General features: G+C 33.8%; 2 protein-coding genes across 2 annotated transcripts; one reads left to right on the top strand and one right to left on the bottom strand.

Annotated features, from left to right (window-relative positions):
- The first annotated feature begins 7,675 nt into the window (after nt 1-7,675).
- Nucleotides 7,676-8,620, top strand: LOC122105201 (olfactory receptor 10AG1-like). The gene has a single exon (XM_042676348.1). The coding sequence runs from the start codon at nt 7,676-7,678 to the stop codon at nt 8,618-8,620; it is 945 nt and encodes a 314-aa protein (XP_042532282.1).
- Nucleotides 8,621-14,419: 5,799 nt separating this feature from the next.
- On the bottom strand, nt 14,420-15,364 carry LOC122105200 (olfactory receptor 10AG1-like). The gene has a single exon (XM_042676347.1). It carries the CDS (start codon nt 15,362-15,364, stop codon nt 14,420-14,422), a length of 945 nt encoding a protein of 314 aa, XP_042532281.1.
- Nucleotides 15,365-17,668: the final 2,304 nt, after the last annotated feature.

Below are 17,668 nucleotides of genomic sequence, written 5' to 3'. Positions count from 1 at the left end.
CAGGACTCAGAAAGTAATATTATTTGACAAATATTGCAAGTCAAAAATCAATTCTGTTTTCATGAACTTCAGCCATTTGTTTCATAATGTATTTTTAAGTGAATTGAATAGTCCTTCAAATAGGAAAGTACAGTGTGGATATTAAAATAAATTATAAAGAGTTTAAAGAAGTGTGAAGAATACATGTATGAGTCAAGACTTAATGAATAAATCTAGTATATTTAAGTATAGTTACAAATAATAGTTTTAAGGCAAAATATATGTGCAAATAACATAATCAGAGTTTAAATATATTCATGCAAATAACAGTATTTCTCCCTCAGTTGATGAAATTGATGTACATGAGGATAAAATGAAAAATAATAATGAATAAAAATAAAAATGAAAAATAATAATGGCTATTTATTTATATTGATGAGAAGACAGTAAAGACATAGAGACAAAGAATGAATTGTATACATAAGAGTTTATTCTAAGCTCATAAGTTCATTTCCAACATCGTGTCTTGTGGGCATTACTCTTGCATTGGTTCACCCTTTAGCTTTTGTTTCTCCATTGTTTTATTCTCCTTCCCTTACCCAAATCAGGAAAACCTATATACAAGACACAGGGAACAAGAACCAAACAGTGACTACACATGATAAACCAAAGGGAAAAAGAAAAAAAAATCATACAATGCATTAAAAACATCATCATCATCATCATCATCATCATCATCATTATCATCAACAACCACCACCACCACCACCACAACAACAACAACAAAACTCTCTTTATTAAATTTTTTATTGTGAAAATACCGTACAGAGGGGTTACAATTACATGAGCAAGGTAATGAGTACATTTCTTACCAAGCATTGTTGCCTCCTCCTTTATTTCCCCTTACCATCACTACCCTCCCATCTCCCCCTCACCCCCGACACCCTTCCAAAGTTGAAAAGTTCGTTTTTCAACATAACGACTTGTACATCTCATTGTTGCAATGGGTCCACCTGTATCCCTATTTAAATGGTTTGTTTTTGCCCTTCCCCTCCACAAATTATACTGACATCAAATACAGTGAAAGCAGGGATTATATCGTGGGAGAGGGAGATACAAAGCAACAAAGAAATCATCTTATAAATATGTTAGAAGCAATCGCAAGAAAGAAAAAAAAATTTGAATACTTATCTTGGGGTTCATTTCACCTAATATCACCTTATCTGACCATTTCTGCTTCTCTCAGACATATACTAGTTATTGCAAATAAGAGAAACCATGGGACCTGTGTTTCTTTGGGCCTGGTTTACTTCACTTCATATAATTTTTTCCAAGTCTTTCCAGTTCCTAACAAATGGGGCAATGTCATTCTTTCTGATGGAGGCATAGAATTCAATTGTGTATATATACCACATTTTCTTGATCCATTCATCTACTGAGTGGCATCTAGGTTGGTTCCATATCTTAGCTATGGTAAATAATGTCGCAATAAACATAGTTGTGCTAGTAGCTTTAGTATGGTCTTTTTTGTGATCATTTGGGTAAATCCCCAAAAGTGGGATTGCTGGGTCATAGGGGAACTCTATGCGGAGTCTTCTGAGGAACCTCTATATTATTTTCCAAAGTGGTTGAATAAGTTTACATTCCCACCAACAATGCAGTAAGGTTCCCTTCTATCCACATCCCCTCCAGCATCTGTTGTTATTAGAGTTCTTGATTATAGCCATTCTAACTGGGGTGAGTGGAATCTCAATGTTGTTTTGGTTTTCATTTCTTTTATGGCTAGAGAGGTTGAGCATTTCTTCATGTGTCTATTGGCCACACTTCTTTCCTCTTCAGAGAAGTTTCTCTGTAAGTCTTTAGCCCAATTATTTATTGGGCAGTTGTTTCTTTGAGGAGATGTGTGTTTATATTTAAATTTAACTTCCACAGATGAGAGAAAGCCTTCAATGTTTGTCTCTCTGAGTCTGTTCATGTCACTTAATGTAAGTTTTCTAGGTCTATCTACCTTCCTGCAAATGACTTATTGTTTTTCTGATCAATGAGTAAAATTCTAATCTATGTACGGCTGGATTTTTTTCTTGATCCATTCATGTTGTAGGGCATTTGGGCTTCTTCCATGGCTTGGCAATGGTGAAATATTGCAGTAGTGACTGTAGAAGTAGATCTATTTATTTTGGAGTGCTGATTTTTTAACACAGGCATTGAATATATGAGGAAATAATCTCTGCCACTTTTACCATGCCAGATTTAGTTTGTAGAAGTGTCTTGTTATATGTTCTTATGCTTTGGGGACTTGTGATTTTCTTGTCCCTTCTTCTCTCATACAGTAATTATGTGTACAAGAGTCTGCTCCCAAGCTATACCAAATGTACATGCCTATGTAAAGTATGGTTGTTGTATAAATAGAGATATTGAAATGAAATTGCTTTGTATAATTAACAATGTACACTAATAAAATGATTCTTCTAATATTTTAAGAAGATGAAAACGCAGACTGTTGCATCACTACCAAAATGCTTATCTAAAACATAAGATGTGCAGAATATTCACAGGATCTTCAAAACTTAACATCAGGAGAGGGAAAATATGATAAATGAATGTAAAGAAATGAATGCACTACATATATTGGCAACTGTCTACAGGTATAGGCTATCCAGGATTACCTACTAAAGTCCTGCCCCAAATGAACACACACACACACACACACACACACACACACACACACACACACGTGTGAGATAGATAGATAGATAAGTCAAGTTGAACCAGGAGATGCTGACTCATGCTTATAACCCTAGCTACATAAGAGGTTGAGATCTGAGGACTGGGGTACAATACCAGCCTGGGCAAAAAAAGTCCTTGTGAGGCTCTTATCTCCAATAACTATGGCTCAAAGTGATAGAGCATTAGCCTAGAGAAAAAGAGCTCAGGGAGGGCATCAAGGCCCTAAATTCAAGCCCCATAACCAACAAAAACTAATAATTGCATTAATTAAGAAGAAAGGAAGACAGAAAGACAGAAAGATAGAAAGACAGAATGACAGATGAAAGAAAGGAAGAAAGAAAGAAAGACAGAAAGAAAGAAAGAGAGAGAGAGAGAGAGAGAAAGAAAGGAAGAAAGAATGAATAATGTTGCTAGCTACCCAAGAAGATATTCAAAAATCATATAAAAGTTAATATTTATCATTAAGTATCATTGAATTTCATATTAAACCCCAAATGAAACAGTGTTACACAAATACTTAAAGAACTTCATTTATGATTAAATAAGTTCTATCATAAAATGGCACAAGTAAATTGGGGTATAAATAAATTTAGAGTATTGAGAGCTTTAAATGTGTACACATGATATTTCTAGAATGTGAGTGTCTATCTATTTAAGATTTAACTTGTATAAATCTGTTCATCCATCCTTAGCTAAGTTAAATATGTTCTTTCAGTATATTTTTTAGCATGTCTATATGTGTTATATAGAAGGGTGACACAGGTATGTATTCTCCTACATTAAAATTGTTATAATAGGAAAGGGCACCACTAAACTGTGCTAGTTATTGACTGTATGCACGATCTAGTCACTGTTTGGAATTGTAGATTTTTCACCATTGGTTGTCATTAATGACAAAAATAGACTTAGTTGGTCTCGGGGAAGTTGAGCCAGAAATTACTTTTCTCTAGTTTGTGTTCCACCTTAGCCAGCTCTTGGGAGTATGTACATTGTATAGACAGAGAACCTCTGTGTTTCACATTTTAGTTCACATGTACAAAGGAGTAGGTGAGGGCTCCTTTGCCTGCTTTATCCATCACGCACTGCAGGGGATAGGAAAGCCTGAAGGCCAATTTCCCTCCTAGACATCTGATAGCTCAATGTTCAATGACAGAGAAAATAAAATTATTTCCAGCTTAAAGCTTTGCCTGTTCCCATCTTATTAACGTATATACTGCTTTGTACCACAAATAAAATATAGCTATAATGTGACATTTGTATATTTCTTAATCATTACAAAAGGAAAGAGAGTTGGAGACTTTTAGATGGCCAGATAGGATTTTGTGGTGGACAGAGATTCCTTTAGCAACAGGCAAAATGGTTTAGATCAGTTATAATCTTACATGGGAAAGCCTGTGGTCCCCAGGGAAGAGAACTGTTAGTACTTAAAGGACAGTATTAGTTCTGAGAATAGAATGCTGTTAAGCACTAGGTACCTACTCTCTCTAAATATATAATCATCCACAGTCTTCCTTGTCTCTCTATCAGTTCCTATGCAGACAGACAAGGTCAGTACTACCTTGAACTTCAACCCAAATAAACACTGATTACTTTTGTCTAATACAGATACTTTTAGAATACAAAACTATTAGAAATATCTGTGTATGTAGAAATAGTATGAACTCACATAAAATTGTAAAATAATTGTTTTGCTTCTCTTCCTTTATTTTCTTTTTTTAAAATTATATTTATGTAGTTGTGCAAAGGGGTTTCAGTTCAACACATCAGTTTGAGTATCATTTTTAAGCCCCGATTCTGGTAGATTTTGCACTCCTCTAAATTTTATTGGCATAAACCCAAGAAGAATAATTGTTACATAGTGATCAGATGCATTAAAAATGTAAATATTTTCATGGTCCACACTTAAAATTAAAATTTAATTCATTCAAGTTTAATTCACTTACATTTAAATTATTATCTAATTATGGTATTACATGTCATATATAGACTGTTGAGCATATCTTATTAAAGCACAATTTTATGTAAAGTATGAGCAAATCAGTGAATGGTATTGAAATGTGATTACATTTTATTCAAGGGTTTCATGTTTACTTATATATGCTAGTTGAAATTATACTGGAATGAGTATGTGAATGAAACCGCATTAGTACTGTTGAATGAGATATTAAAAATATAATGTTGCACTCTTGATTTGAGATCACAGTAGCTAATATGCTATTATTTGTAGACATAAATATTAGCTAATAAGCTACTATTTGTGGGCATTTGATAAACCCTTACAAAATAACATTTTACATGTATTTATTTCTCTTTTACATTTCCTTTGTGTTTACTTTTACCCAACATATAAAATTTGTGCATATTTATGAGTTATTATATGATGAGTTTTTATACTTGTGCATTATGTTATGTTAAAACCAGGGTAAATGTCTCTGAATAATTTACCATTTTAGAAGTAAGTATTTCAAAAGTCCTTATTTGGAGATATGCTTGTTTGAAATAATAGTACATCATCCCTAAACTCACTAACAAAGCAATCACTGCTAGCCCTTCTTCTAATTAGAATGTAGTAATCATTCACCTACAAGAATCCAGTGTTCCTGGACTCCAGAGAACCCAGTTGATACCAACTTCCATTATATTCTCACATGGTGACAACATAGTACTGGATTTTTTTTACTGTTTCTAAAAGAAATATTAACCAGCAAATTGGAAAAATTAAGGAAGACTTTAAATACTTAAGCAATTAATATCTTTTTAAAATACTATAAATGAGCAATAAACTTATATTTAACTTTCCTTTTCATTCACAGAAAAATCTTTAAGATGGCTATATTTGTTGTTCAGTGTTGCTACTCCTCATTTATGTCTATTTACTTTTGAAGTCATAATTTAATCACTGTCCAGATTTACTATTTTAGTATGTGACTGTAGGTAGGTCTCCTTCTACTACTGAATAGTTTCATTTGGATTTTGACAGTAATTGCTGCGTGATAAAGACAGGCTGCAGCTCAAGCCAAAAGCAATGGGAAAAAGGAACTGCTGCAAGATTAAATAAACTTGCAAGTTGTTTCTACACTTTCTTGTTCCCAATGATCTACTTATAAATATGTACAGACACCCAGGTAAAACATGATTAATCTGAACGCAGGCTGGTATTTGTATTCTGATTCTGAACCATTCATGCAGCTTTGAATTTTCCAATGAAAATAAATATTTGACTTGTTAGCAGTTTATCACAGTACTTAGGAATCAAATGTTGGTGAACAGTATAGCTTGGAAGGTACATGAAAGGTACAATCAGAGAAACCTACAGTCTATTTCTAGATGTAAGAAATTGACATGAAAACCTGGCCATTAAAACCTGCATTAAAAACACTCTAGAAGTGACTGGGTTGAATAAATGAAATCAGTAGAAATAGGAAACTAATAGGGAATGGACTTTGAGAGGGATGAATTGTGCTTCATGCCTCTTTTGGGCAATAGTATGCAATTGAAATTTACTGATTCCATGTATAATTGTTTTCTGAGCTTTCTAGACAAAGAATATCATAGATAGATATTTTTATCTACTGTAAAATATGAATAAACTTTCCTGATTGATCCCATAATCTAAAAATAACAATATCACATACAAGGAAAACATGCATCCTTTGTCTCTCTGGGCCTGACTTCCTTCACTTAATTTTTTCAGATCTTTTCTTTTCTTTACAGTGGTACAATATCATTCTTTCTAATGGATGAGTAAAATTTCATTGTGTATATTTACTACAGTTTTTTGATTCATTCATCCAACTGAGCTGATTCCATATTTTGGCTATGGTGAAGAGTCCTGCATTGTAATATTTTGGGCAAATGACCAAAACAAAATGTATGGATCACAGGGTGGTTTGATATTTAATTTTTTGAGGAATCTCCACACAGCTTTCCAGAGTGGTTGAACATTCCATCCAGCAATGTATTAGAGTTCTCTTTTAGTTGAATCCTCACCAGAAAGTTATTCTTTGTTTTCTTGACATTGGCCATTTAAACTGGGTGAGATGGAATTTATGTTGTTTTGATATTCATTGCCTTTATGACCATACATATTGAGCTTTCTTCATGTTTCTATTGCCCACTTTACTTCTTCTTCTGAGAAGACTCTCTTTAGCTCATTTCTTCATTTATCAAAGTATTAAATGCAATGAAAACTTAATTCTAGCATATGGCTTAATAATATAATAATATTTTATAATAATAAAATTACAGAATTATATTAAACATGAGGACCACACATAAGTTTGGAAATACCACAGCAAGACTCTAAGCAAATATTCCCTCTATTTTTCTTTTTAAATATTTAGGGAGAAAGAAAATATTAACTTGAAAAGTGAAATAAAGGTTTCACTAAGATTGATAGAAAAGAGATTTGATTGTTGAGGACAAAACCATGGTAATCTGAGAAATTAGTTATTGCTATATTAAAAATAGATTCAGCCAGGCACTGGTGGCTCACACCTGCAAACCTAGCTACTTAATATGCTGAGATTTGAGCACTGATGTTTAAAGCCAACCTGGGCAGAAAAGTCCTTGAGATTCATGTAATCAATTAATCACCAAAAATTGTGTAGATGGAGGTGTGGCCCAAGTGTTAGAGCACTAGCCTTGAACAAAATTCCTCTGAGACAGCACATAGGCTCTGAATTCAAGCTCAAGACCTGTAAAAAAAAAATAGATCCAGATTTATGAGATTCTGAGTATAACATGATAGCAAAATATAAAATTATACTGTTCATCAATATAAAAATGTTTAACATTCTAGATAGATAAGTCCATATGGACTTTTATTAATAAGAAAAGTTATACAAATTCTATTTTTAGAATATCTGAAGTTATATATTTGCTTTTATGCCATGCAAGATTTTGTGCCATCATTGAACTATAAAATTTAGTTAGAATGACTTATGCTTTTGATTAAATCTTTCCACAGATGAGAGATGGAGAGATAAACACAAAAAACAATGTTTCCATGGTGAAAGACTTTGTCCTGCTGGGATTCTCTGACCTTCCAAACCTCCAAGGGTTCCTATCTGGAGTGTTTTCCATCATTTACATTATTATCCTATTTGGAAACAGTCTCATAATTGGATTAACCAGGGTGGACCCTGCCCTGAAGAAACCCATGTATTTTTTCCTGGCAAATTTTTCTTGCCTGGAAATCTGTTATGTGTCAGTCACTCTGCCTAGGATTGTGGTCAGCATTTGGACGCAGGATAGAACCATTTCTCTGAGGGCCTGTGCCACCCAGCTGTGCTTCTTCTTGATTCTGGGAGCCACTGAGTGCTTCCTCCTGGCTGTGATGTCCTATGACCGCTATGTGGCCATCTGCCACCCTCTCCACTATATATTAATCATGAACCCAAAGAAGTGCATTCAGCTGGCAGCTGGCTCCTGGTTTGGTGGAATTCCAGTCCAAATAGGACAAACATGTCAAATATTTTCTCTGCATTTCTGTAGTTCTAACAAAATTGGCCACTTCTTCTGTGACATACCCCCCATGATCAATTTAGCCTGTGGGGACACGTCCATGCATGAATTGTCTGTCTATGTAGTAGCAATGCTGTTTGCTGTGGTTCCTTTTTCACTGATACTTGCTTCTTACAGCAAAATTATTTCCACCATTCTGAAGTTGCCAACAGCCCACGGACGGGGCAAGGCCTTCTCTACCTGCTCTTCCCACCTGTTGGTTGTGGTTTTATTTTATGGATCTGCTAGTATTACCTACTTCAGGCCAAAGTCCAGTCATTCTGCTGGAATTGATAGGTTGCTCTCTATTTTCTACACCATCTTGACTCCTATGTTCAATCCGATGATTTACAGCCTTAGGAATAAGGATGTGATTGCAGCACTGAAAAAATTAATATTTAAAACATAGTACTATGAATTACTTGAAACTGTTTATGTTGTCTTACATGTATCGGAGAAACTTTCTCTTTCCATCATGGCCTCACAAACACAGATGTTTCCTGATTATGATATATATATATATATATATATATATATATATGTTACATGTAGCTATCAGCTGGTGAGATCTATAGTGAACAAATTCATCCCTGTACAATGATCTATGCCTGAAGAAAATGATTTCTCATAATAAAATTTTACCCTGTCAACTTTTCAGTGTAAATAAACAGACTTCTAAATGTAGATATTTTAGCTTCCATTTATGTTTAAAGATATACATATCTATCTATCTATCTATATATATATATATAGATAGATAGATAGATATGATTTTATATTCCTGGGTATTGAGATCCATTCCTTGAGTCATAAAATCCTTGTTAGTTTTATTTATTTTGTTATAGTCTTGCGAATAAACTGAGATGTTTTGAACTTTTCTTGAACCTGCCCTCCAGACCCTAGCAAAATGTGTGTCATATTTGGTAGTATTATAGGATTGACCTACAAAGCCTAAGTAATAGAAAATCACATATACAGATGTTGATACCACTATTTTCTGGAATTCTTGACTCTACATATGACAATTACCAATCATAGTTGGACAATGACTGTTCAGTACATGATCGAATCTGTGTGCTGATGAGTGAAAGTCGTTGGTTTTACTGCTGAAAAAACTAGGAGAACAAAAAAGAAAGCATCACTAGGGAAATTCGGAAACATAAACTATGTTCAGATATAATTCTTTGCAGAATCTTTTTTAAAGTTAATAAAATTATTTTTTATTATTGTGAAAATACCATAGAGAAGGGTTACAATTACATGGGCAAGATAGTGAGTACATTTCTTATCAAGCATTGTTGCCTCCTCCTTTGTTTCCCCATACCATTCTTTCCCCTCTCCACCCCCCACAACCCTGACCACCCTCCCACCAACCCCCACCCCCCACCCCGCCAAAGTTGTAAAGTTCGTTTTTCGACATAAACGTCTTGTACATCTCATTGTTGTAATGGGTCCACCTGTATCCCTATTTAAACAATTTGTTTTTTCCCTTCCCCTTCACAAATTATATCAACATCAAATACAGTGAAAGCAGAGCTTATACCCTGCGGGAGGTACATACAAAGCAACAAAGAAATCATCATATAAATATGTTGGAAACAATCGCAAGAAAGAAAAAACATTTGAATCTTTATCTTGGGGATCATTTTGCCTAACATTAACTTGTCTGACGGTTTCTGTTTGTCTCAGACATATACTAGTTATTGCAAATAAGGGAAATAAGTCTTTCTATTTTGTATTTAAATTCACTGAGAAGGTTGAACAACTCTAATTTTGAGGCAATTAGCATCCTGCAATACCAACTCACAGTTCCTCAGTCCTGTTCAATTCTTGTATAGCACAGAGTACTATCCTTGGACACAGTGTAGGTAAACCCTGCCTGTTTGACTCCCTGAGAGCCAGAAATTCAGCTTTGATTTTTATCTTGGGATCTGAATGGCAATGTAAATTTCTCCTGGGCGTACTGTTGAATTTGGAAGGGAACTGCACTCTTAGTTCTTTGAATATATGTGGGAGCCAAATAATTTACTCTTTTGCACAATTGAGTCAGAAAACCTACTTGTACATATACTTGTAGCCTAGATCACAAATGCTCCGCCAAGACCAGGTGCTTACTCGCCTAGGACACTAATAGAATGTGGAGCATCATTTATCAAGTGGAATTTCTCTCTCACTATCTCTGTCTCTGTCTCTCTGTTTCTCCCTCTCCTTCCCCTCCTGTGCAACCGTGTGTGTGTGTGTGTGTGTGTGTGTGTGTGCATGTATGTGTATCTGTGAAAGAGAGTATGTATATGTCTTTCCTGTTCATCATGAGTTGAACAATCTCTACCATGTTTCCTCAACCTCACAGTCACAAAAGCAGTAAGAGAGTTCACCAAGATCTGAAAACTCTATACACAAAAACCAACTAATTTATTCCTTCTAGAAATTTTTGGACAGGGATAAGAAGCTGACTAATGCTTAGGCAGAAACATTTCTAGAGTATAATAGACACCAAAACTCATCAATGCAATTTTTTCTATGAAAACATTGTTTTCAAATTTACAAAATCAGTAATGTAGAGACTACTCAGAGGCAATCAAACCCATTTAAACCTAGTCAAGATCACATGATTGGTGATGAGGAATCTCACACAAGGGAATTGTATTTTTTTATTTTTTCTTAATATTTTTCTTAATATTTTATAATAGAATGAACCAAATAAACTTTCATGAGACTCTTTTCATGAGACTTGGTGGGGAATAATTTTTCTTTTTTTTCCTTTTTTTGCATACTTTTATTGTTAAGGTAATGTACAGAGGGGTTCCAGTTATTTAAGTATGTAAGGTCTACATTTTGTTGGTAACAGTGTCAACCTCTTCTCTCACTTTTTCCCAGTTTTTTCTTCTGACCCACTGCCTCACAAGATGTATAGATTTTATATCAAAAAACTTTACAACTTTGGCGGGGGGAGGGAGGAGGAGGGAGATGGGAGGACAGGGATGGGAAGGGGAAACAAAGGAGGAGGCAACAATGCTTGATAAGAAATGTACTCATTATCTTGCTTATGTAATTGTAACTCCTCTGTATGGTATTTTCACAATAAAAACTTATTAATTAAATTAAAAAGATGTATAGTCCATTCCCAGCAGAGTACTAGTGAGTATCAATGCTGAATTAGTTCACACTTTGTCCCATTTTTTCTGTGCTTCCTTTTACCCTTCCTCAAAATAGATATTCTTGCAAGACAAAATATACAGGAATAATAAATAGCGACAAAAGGACAAAAACAGGAAAAAAACACAAAAAAGTAAAAAATACCCTCTTGTTTCCATTTCTTGGGGTTCATTTCAATAAGCATCATTTTATATGATCATATATACATACCTATTGAGTCTTTGTGATCCTCTAAAGAATATCCTACTTTGGTCTCACTGTATAAATGTTTAGAGTTCTGTTTAATTTATCATGACAAGTGTAAGTTTATTTTTGTCTTTTACTGTCCTTTGTGTTTACTTGTAGATTTAGTAGCACATTCTAATTACTACAAATGAGGGAAATCATGTAACCACCTACATTTCTTAAGCTCTAGCTTATTTTATTTAATATAATTTTTCCAAGTCTTTCCTTTTCCTTATGAATGGGCAATGCCATTCTTTCTGATGGAAGCATAGAATTCCATTCTGTATACATACCACATTTTTTGATCCATTCATGCATCTGGTTGATTCCATATCTTAGCTATGTTAAACAATGTAGAAGGATTATTTAATTAAGAGCAAAGGTAGTGCTGCCATTCTGTGTAGTTCATAAAGTATTTATAATATATTACTACTATATTTCTGTGATATATAGAATTATATGACCTATCACTGTGTTGATAACAGGTTGTACTATGTGACACATACCCAAACCTATCATAACATACCATGATTATGTTCAGTGTTATAGTGTTTTTTGAGTAAATGTTTCAATATGTAGTTATTTCCCTACAGTACTAACTCACCATATAACATGATTGGTAATATCATATTGGGAAAAACCATGTTTTCCCATCAGTCATTGACTGATATCTAAGAAAAATGTGATGGAGAAAGATGTGGACTGAAGAACAGGTGTAAAAGGACAGGATAAAATAGATCAACCTCCTGGGATGTATATTGTCTTTATAGCTCCAGATTTCAACTTGGAAGCACTAGATCAGGGAATCTTACCAAATTCCTACTTAAGTCATGAATCTCCAAATCAATATTTCAATACAATAAAAACAATATGACTAATATTTTTCTATTTATCTTATAATTTTAGATATATGTTTACATTTGCTTAACGTTTGCTAGATTACAATTTTTTTCTTTAAATTAAGGGATCCAAAAGTCACATAAATTTCATATTGCTATATGTTCAGAATTACCAGACTTATTTGAGGCCTCAGCTAATTTCAAATATTATTGTTCTATCATGCCACTGCTCATACACACATTTACAAAACGAAGGGAGTACAGAAATGGAACCTCAAAACCTTGTTTTTATAGTTAACAAATTATGGAAATGATCCCTGAAAGTATAGTCTTGTTTTTATATTTAAAAGCCATACTTTTACTCTATCCTGAAAACTTACCAAGAAAAAGCCATTGAAATCAGAGTATGCTTCTGGGTTTTGTTTTGATTATGAAATTGTAACACAGGACATTCTACATTTTCTTTTAGATTATACATCACTATGGTAAATTTCACAGAATTTAACATTTGTTAAATATATGGCCACATGAACATTATCTCATAAAACTTCATTCAGTATTGTGGCATCAAAAACTGAGCAGAGCAGAGAAAGTAGGTGAGCATCAAAGAAGCATTGAGAAGGTTTCCTATATCTTTTAGTCCCTCTTAAGTTGAAAATACGAATCCAAAGTGCATATCATGCACTTAAAAGGTAATTACATATGTATGCATTATTTTTTCCATTCTTTGTCTACATACATATATTTGAATAAATAATATTCTATTAGTCAAATCATGAAGCCCAGGTTATATACTAGAAAATAGGGACTGAGCAATAATGAATTAATGGTTATTCTGGGAAATTTTAAAGGAATCCAAATTATATTCTGTGAAGTAAGTCAGACACAAAGAAAGAGAAGTTGCAAGGTTTCTCTCTATTGTGGTAACTAGAATGTGCCTATAATTCTAAAGTAAGCATACTCGATAGTAATAAGTCAATAAATAAATGACTGGGGCAGGATAAATCATACAGCTATCTAGGCATTCACAAAGATGGAGATCAAAGGAGAATGTTCTTAGGAGAGAAACACAAAGGCTCAATAGCTATGTGCACCTGACCATATCAAAATGTACTCCAAGAATGTAAACAAGAGATTTTTTTTGATGTTGCTGTTTCTGTTTTCTTTTCATTTGTCTCATTTGTTCATTTGTCTGTCTGTAGGAGGTTAAAGGGGAGCACAGAAATGGAGAAACAAAGGGGAACAAATGCAGCAGTGGTATTCACTGGACATTAGTTTGATAATGAAGTATACAACTAGTGGATGAATATCAAAGGGAAAACCTGGGAGAGAGTGAGGGAAAGGATGACATTGTACAAAGAGACATGTACTCATCACCTGACTTACGTAACTGTAACCCCTCTGTACATCACCTTTACAATAACAATAAAAATATAATGGCAAAGCTTAAAAAGAAAAAAAGCAACCTAAATACATAAGCAATTATTGACAGTGGATATCACATATATAGTAATATATAAGAATGTAAATTCTGAAACCCTAGAAAATTGATATAATATTGCTATTTTTCAGTTAAAAAGGATCAAGCCTTTTCAATAGTTTCTTAGTGTCATGTGTGTATGTGAATTTAATAGACTATAAATTATGCAGCAAGATTTTTTATTAACAAATGATAGAAAAAATGTAACTGACATAATGGAGATTATATTTTAAGTTTAATCATTAAAAACATTTTCACATTCTAAAATATTTACAATTCTGCTTACCTATCTACAGGAAAGAGTGACACATTAATATTACATTTATGAAATTATGGATAGAAGAAAATTTTCTAACACATTATGAAGTGGAATAAATACCAGACTAAAAGTTAAGAGTAATGACATAAGGAAGAACGAGACAGCCAAATAAAGAGAAAAGGAAGAAATTCAAAAGATTTCTCTGATTATATGACCCAAAATAAAACAATTTCCCGCAACCACCTGAAATTATGATCTTAGTATTAATGTCCGCAATGCCATTATCACCTCCTTGTTTCTAAGGCTGTATATCAATGGATTCATCATGGGAGTAAAAATGGTATAGAACAGAGAGAAGAGTTTGTCAAGTCCTGCAGAATAAGTGGATTTGGGCCTGAAGTAGGTAATGCTGGCAGATCCATAAAACAAAACCACAACCAGTAAGTGGGAGGAACAGGTGGAGAAGGCCTTGCCCCGTCCTTGGGCAGAAGGTAGCCTTAGAATGGTGGAAATTATTTTGCTGTAAGAAGCAAGGACCAACCAGAAAGGGACCACAGCACAGAGAATTGCTACTAAATAGACAGACAATTCGTACATAAATGTATCCCCACAGGCCAGCTTGAGTATAGGAGGTATGTCACAGAAGAAGTGGTCAATTTGGTTGGAATGACAGAAACGCAGAGAGAAGATACACCATGTTAGTCCTATCTGGACTGGCATTGCACTGAGCCAGGCTGCGGCTGCCAGTTGAATGCACTTCTTTGGTTTCATGACTAGAGGGTAGTGGAGAGGGTTGCAGATGGCCACATAGCGGTCATAGGACATCACACCCAGCAGGAAACTTTCATTGGTCCCAAGGATCAGGAAGAAGCACAGCTGAGTGGCACAGACAGGTAGAGACACCGTCCTGATCCCAGTCCAAATGCTGAAAAGAATTCTAGGCAGAGTGACTGATACATAACCGATTTCCAGGAAGGAAAAATTTGCCAGGAAAAAATACATGGGTTTCTGTAGAGTAGGGTCAACCATGGTTATTATGATTATGAGGCTGTTTCCAGTAAGGATAATTATATAAATAATGGAAAACACCCCAGATAGGAACCCTTGGAGGTTTGGAAGGTCAGAGAAGCCCAGCAGGACAAATTCTTTCACTATGGAATCATTGCCTTCTGCTCTTCTCTCTCCATCTTTCATCTGTGGGATATTATTTAACCAGAAATAAGTCATGTAACTGTCCTCAGTATTTACTTTCCTATGAATAACCCAAGAACAGCATATGTTGCCACCATATTCATTCACTATAAAAATAAAATTTAACTTTCCCAGGTGCTTTAAAATAAATTATGTCTATTTTTTTCATTATAAAAAGTATACATTTGAAAAAAAGGTTCTTGTAAAACTAGATATTGTATTGTTGCTATAAGTTTAGTTTTATGATGACTACTGTTATTTTAAATTTTATTATTCATGGAAACATCAATAATTTCAAAATCTGAATTTATTTTCAGTATAGTAATGATTCATTTTAATCATTTTAAAATAAAATAAACATGATAGTTAACACATTACTATGTAACACAATTAAAAGATATAAAATCAAATGCAATTTTTAAACTAATAGTATGGACTATTACAAAGCTCAAAATGTTTGAGTTTTAGTATGTGATCAATGTATGAGCATGTGTAAACTTTATTCAGATTTTAGAGTGGAGAGAAAAAGCTAACATGTTTTCTGTCTGGCAAAACTCATAAAATAATTGCAATTAAATCATGCACATTTAAATTATAAGATTATTACATAGGAAGTTTATTGAGAACAATTCATCTTTGTGACTGTCCTAAAATATTCATTTTCTCTTTAATTGTAGCTATTAGTAACAATTCAAATTGATTGCTTCAATGATATAAAAATGGTTCTGAGCAGAAGCATAAGTCCCAAACCCAGTTCAGACTGATTAACATAAAACACCTTACCTGTGTGTCTATGTGCATGCTCATCAAGTGGGGAAAGAAAAACCAGAATGTATGGGAACTTGTCGTTTCCTCTACTTTTGCAGTACCTGACTTTCATCTCCTTGAATTTGTTGTGGTTAGATCACACCATACTATTCAGTAAGAAAACCTGAAAACCAAAGGACAGTAACTCAGAGCAATAGCGAGACGTATCTATCAACATGCAATGGAAGTGGGAAGTGTGGTCAGTGATCTGCATTTGAGTTTCAGAAGCATATGGACACAGACAGGAAGGCAACAGCACTGAACGTCCAAGATGGTCCCCCTGAGGACACTGTGACAAAGTAGAAGAAAACTAAACATAAAATCTATGTTTTTAATTTTGTTATCTACTATATTCTAGAGAAAATAACAAGCACTTCAATAGTCAAACTCTCCCATATTTTTGTAAATCAGCTGATGAACATTTGAACTTAGGATTCGTTAATGTGCAATAAAATGGTGTCCTCAAATGAGAGTAGAATGGACCTGAGTGTGGGCTGGGTGGGGGAGGGGGACTCTGGCAGACAATTTCACTGTCAGGTGACTTTTCCATTGTATTTATGGAAATGTCTATGAAAGGAGTTCAAACACACTCAGCATAAAAATGATACCCAGTAGAGGAGGAGACAGCACCTCTCAAATAAACACATATTTTATGTATTGTTTGCATAAGTGCCCCAATTGAAATAAAATACTATATCTGAGTTGGTAATATTGTCAAAAACCAATAGCTTGAAACAACATTACAAAGATATGACTTTAAAAGAAGTTAAGAATATACAATGATTATTTTATAAACATATTATCCTATGTTACTTTAATACTATATATACATAGTCATTCCAATTTGATTGAATGTATACATTAATGGAGGGAAAATAATTCAAATACAAAGGAACTCTCCAGATATTAGTAGGAAAAATACATATCCATTTAAATACTAGCTATTCACTAATTTGTTTATTAGGTATATAAATCAGGGTCAAATGATACTATCAAAATATACTTAGGAGGAAGAGATAATGCTATTAAAAAGTAATATACTCTTTACTGACTAATATAACTATAACTTCACTGTACATCATATTTACAATAATAATAAAATATAACAAGACAGGACTCTATGTAATAAATACTTCACATTTTCTTATGATCAACCTATAAAAATTGAATTTAGATCATTTTCTTCACATTGGCATTTCAATTCAAATATATTACAATTAGACAAATGTAGTCTCTGCTTACTTAGTTGGATATTGGTTATGTATAATGCTTACCTTTCATGCCTACATAAAATGGATTGAGTCAGAAGAAACATTATTTAATCTAATTTATATGAGATGATCCCCAACTCTCCACTGCTTTCTGTTTTCAGAAATAAAAATGTCCTTTAAGTATGAACTCTTCTTTCCTCTGAGGATCATTTCCGTTCCCATGTCACCTAACTCAACTATGGGTCTGCCTGTCATTCAAGGAGTGTGTTTCAACAACCAAAACTTATCC

Source organism: Dipodomys spectabilis, unplaced genomic scaffold, assembly GCF_019054845.1.
Source record: "Dipodomys spectabilis isolate Male_0828 unplaced genomic scaffold, ASM1905484v1 ptg000030l, whole genome shotgun sequence".
Classification (NCBI taxonomy): domain Eukaryota; kingdom Metazoa; phylum Chordata; class Mammalia; order Rodentia; family Heteromyidae; genus Dipodomys; species Dipodomys spectabilis.
Note: the sequence above shows the minus strand (reverse complement) of the source record. Positions and strands in the feature narration are given on the sequence as shown.

What these genes read in the sequence shown, in the direction of transcription:
- LOC122105201 (XM_042676348.1), top strand. Translation starts at nt 7,676, where the DNA reads ATGAGAGATGGAGAGATAAACACAAAAAACAATGTTTCCATGGTGAAA.
- LOC122105200 (XM_042676347.1), bottom strand. Translation starts at nt 15,364, where the DNA reads ATGAAAGATGGAGAGAGAAGAGCAGAAGGCAATGATTCCATAGTGAAA.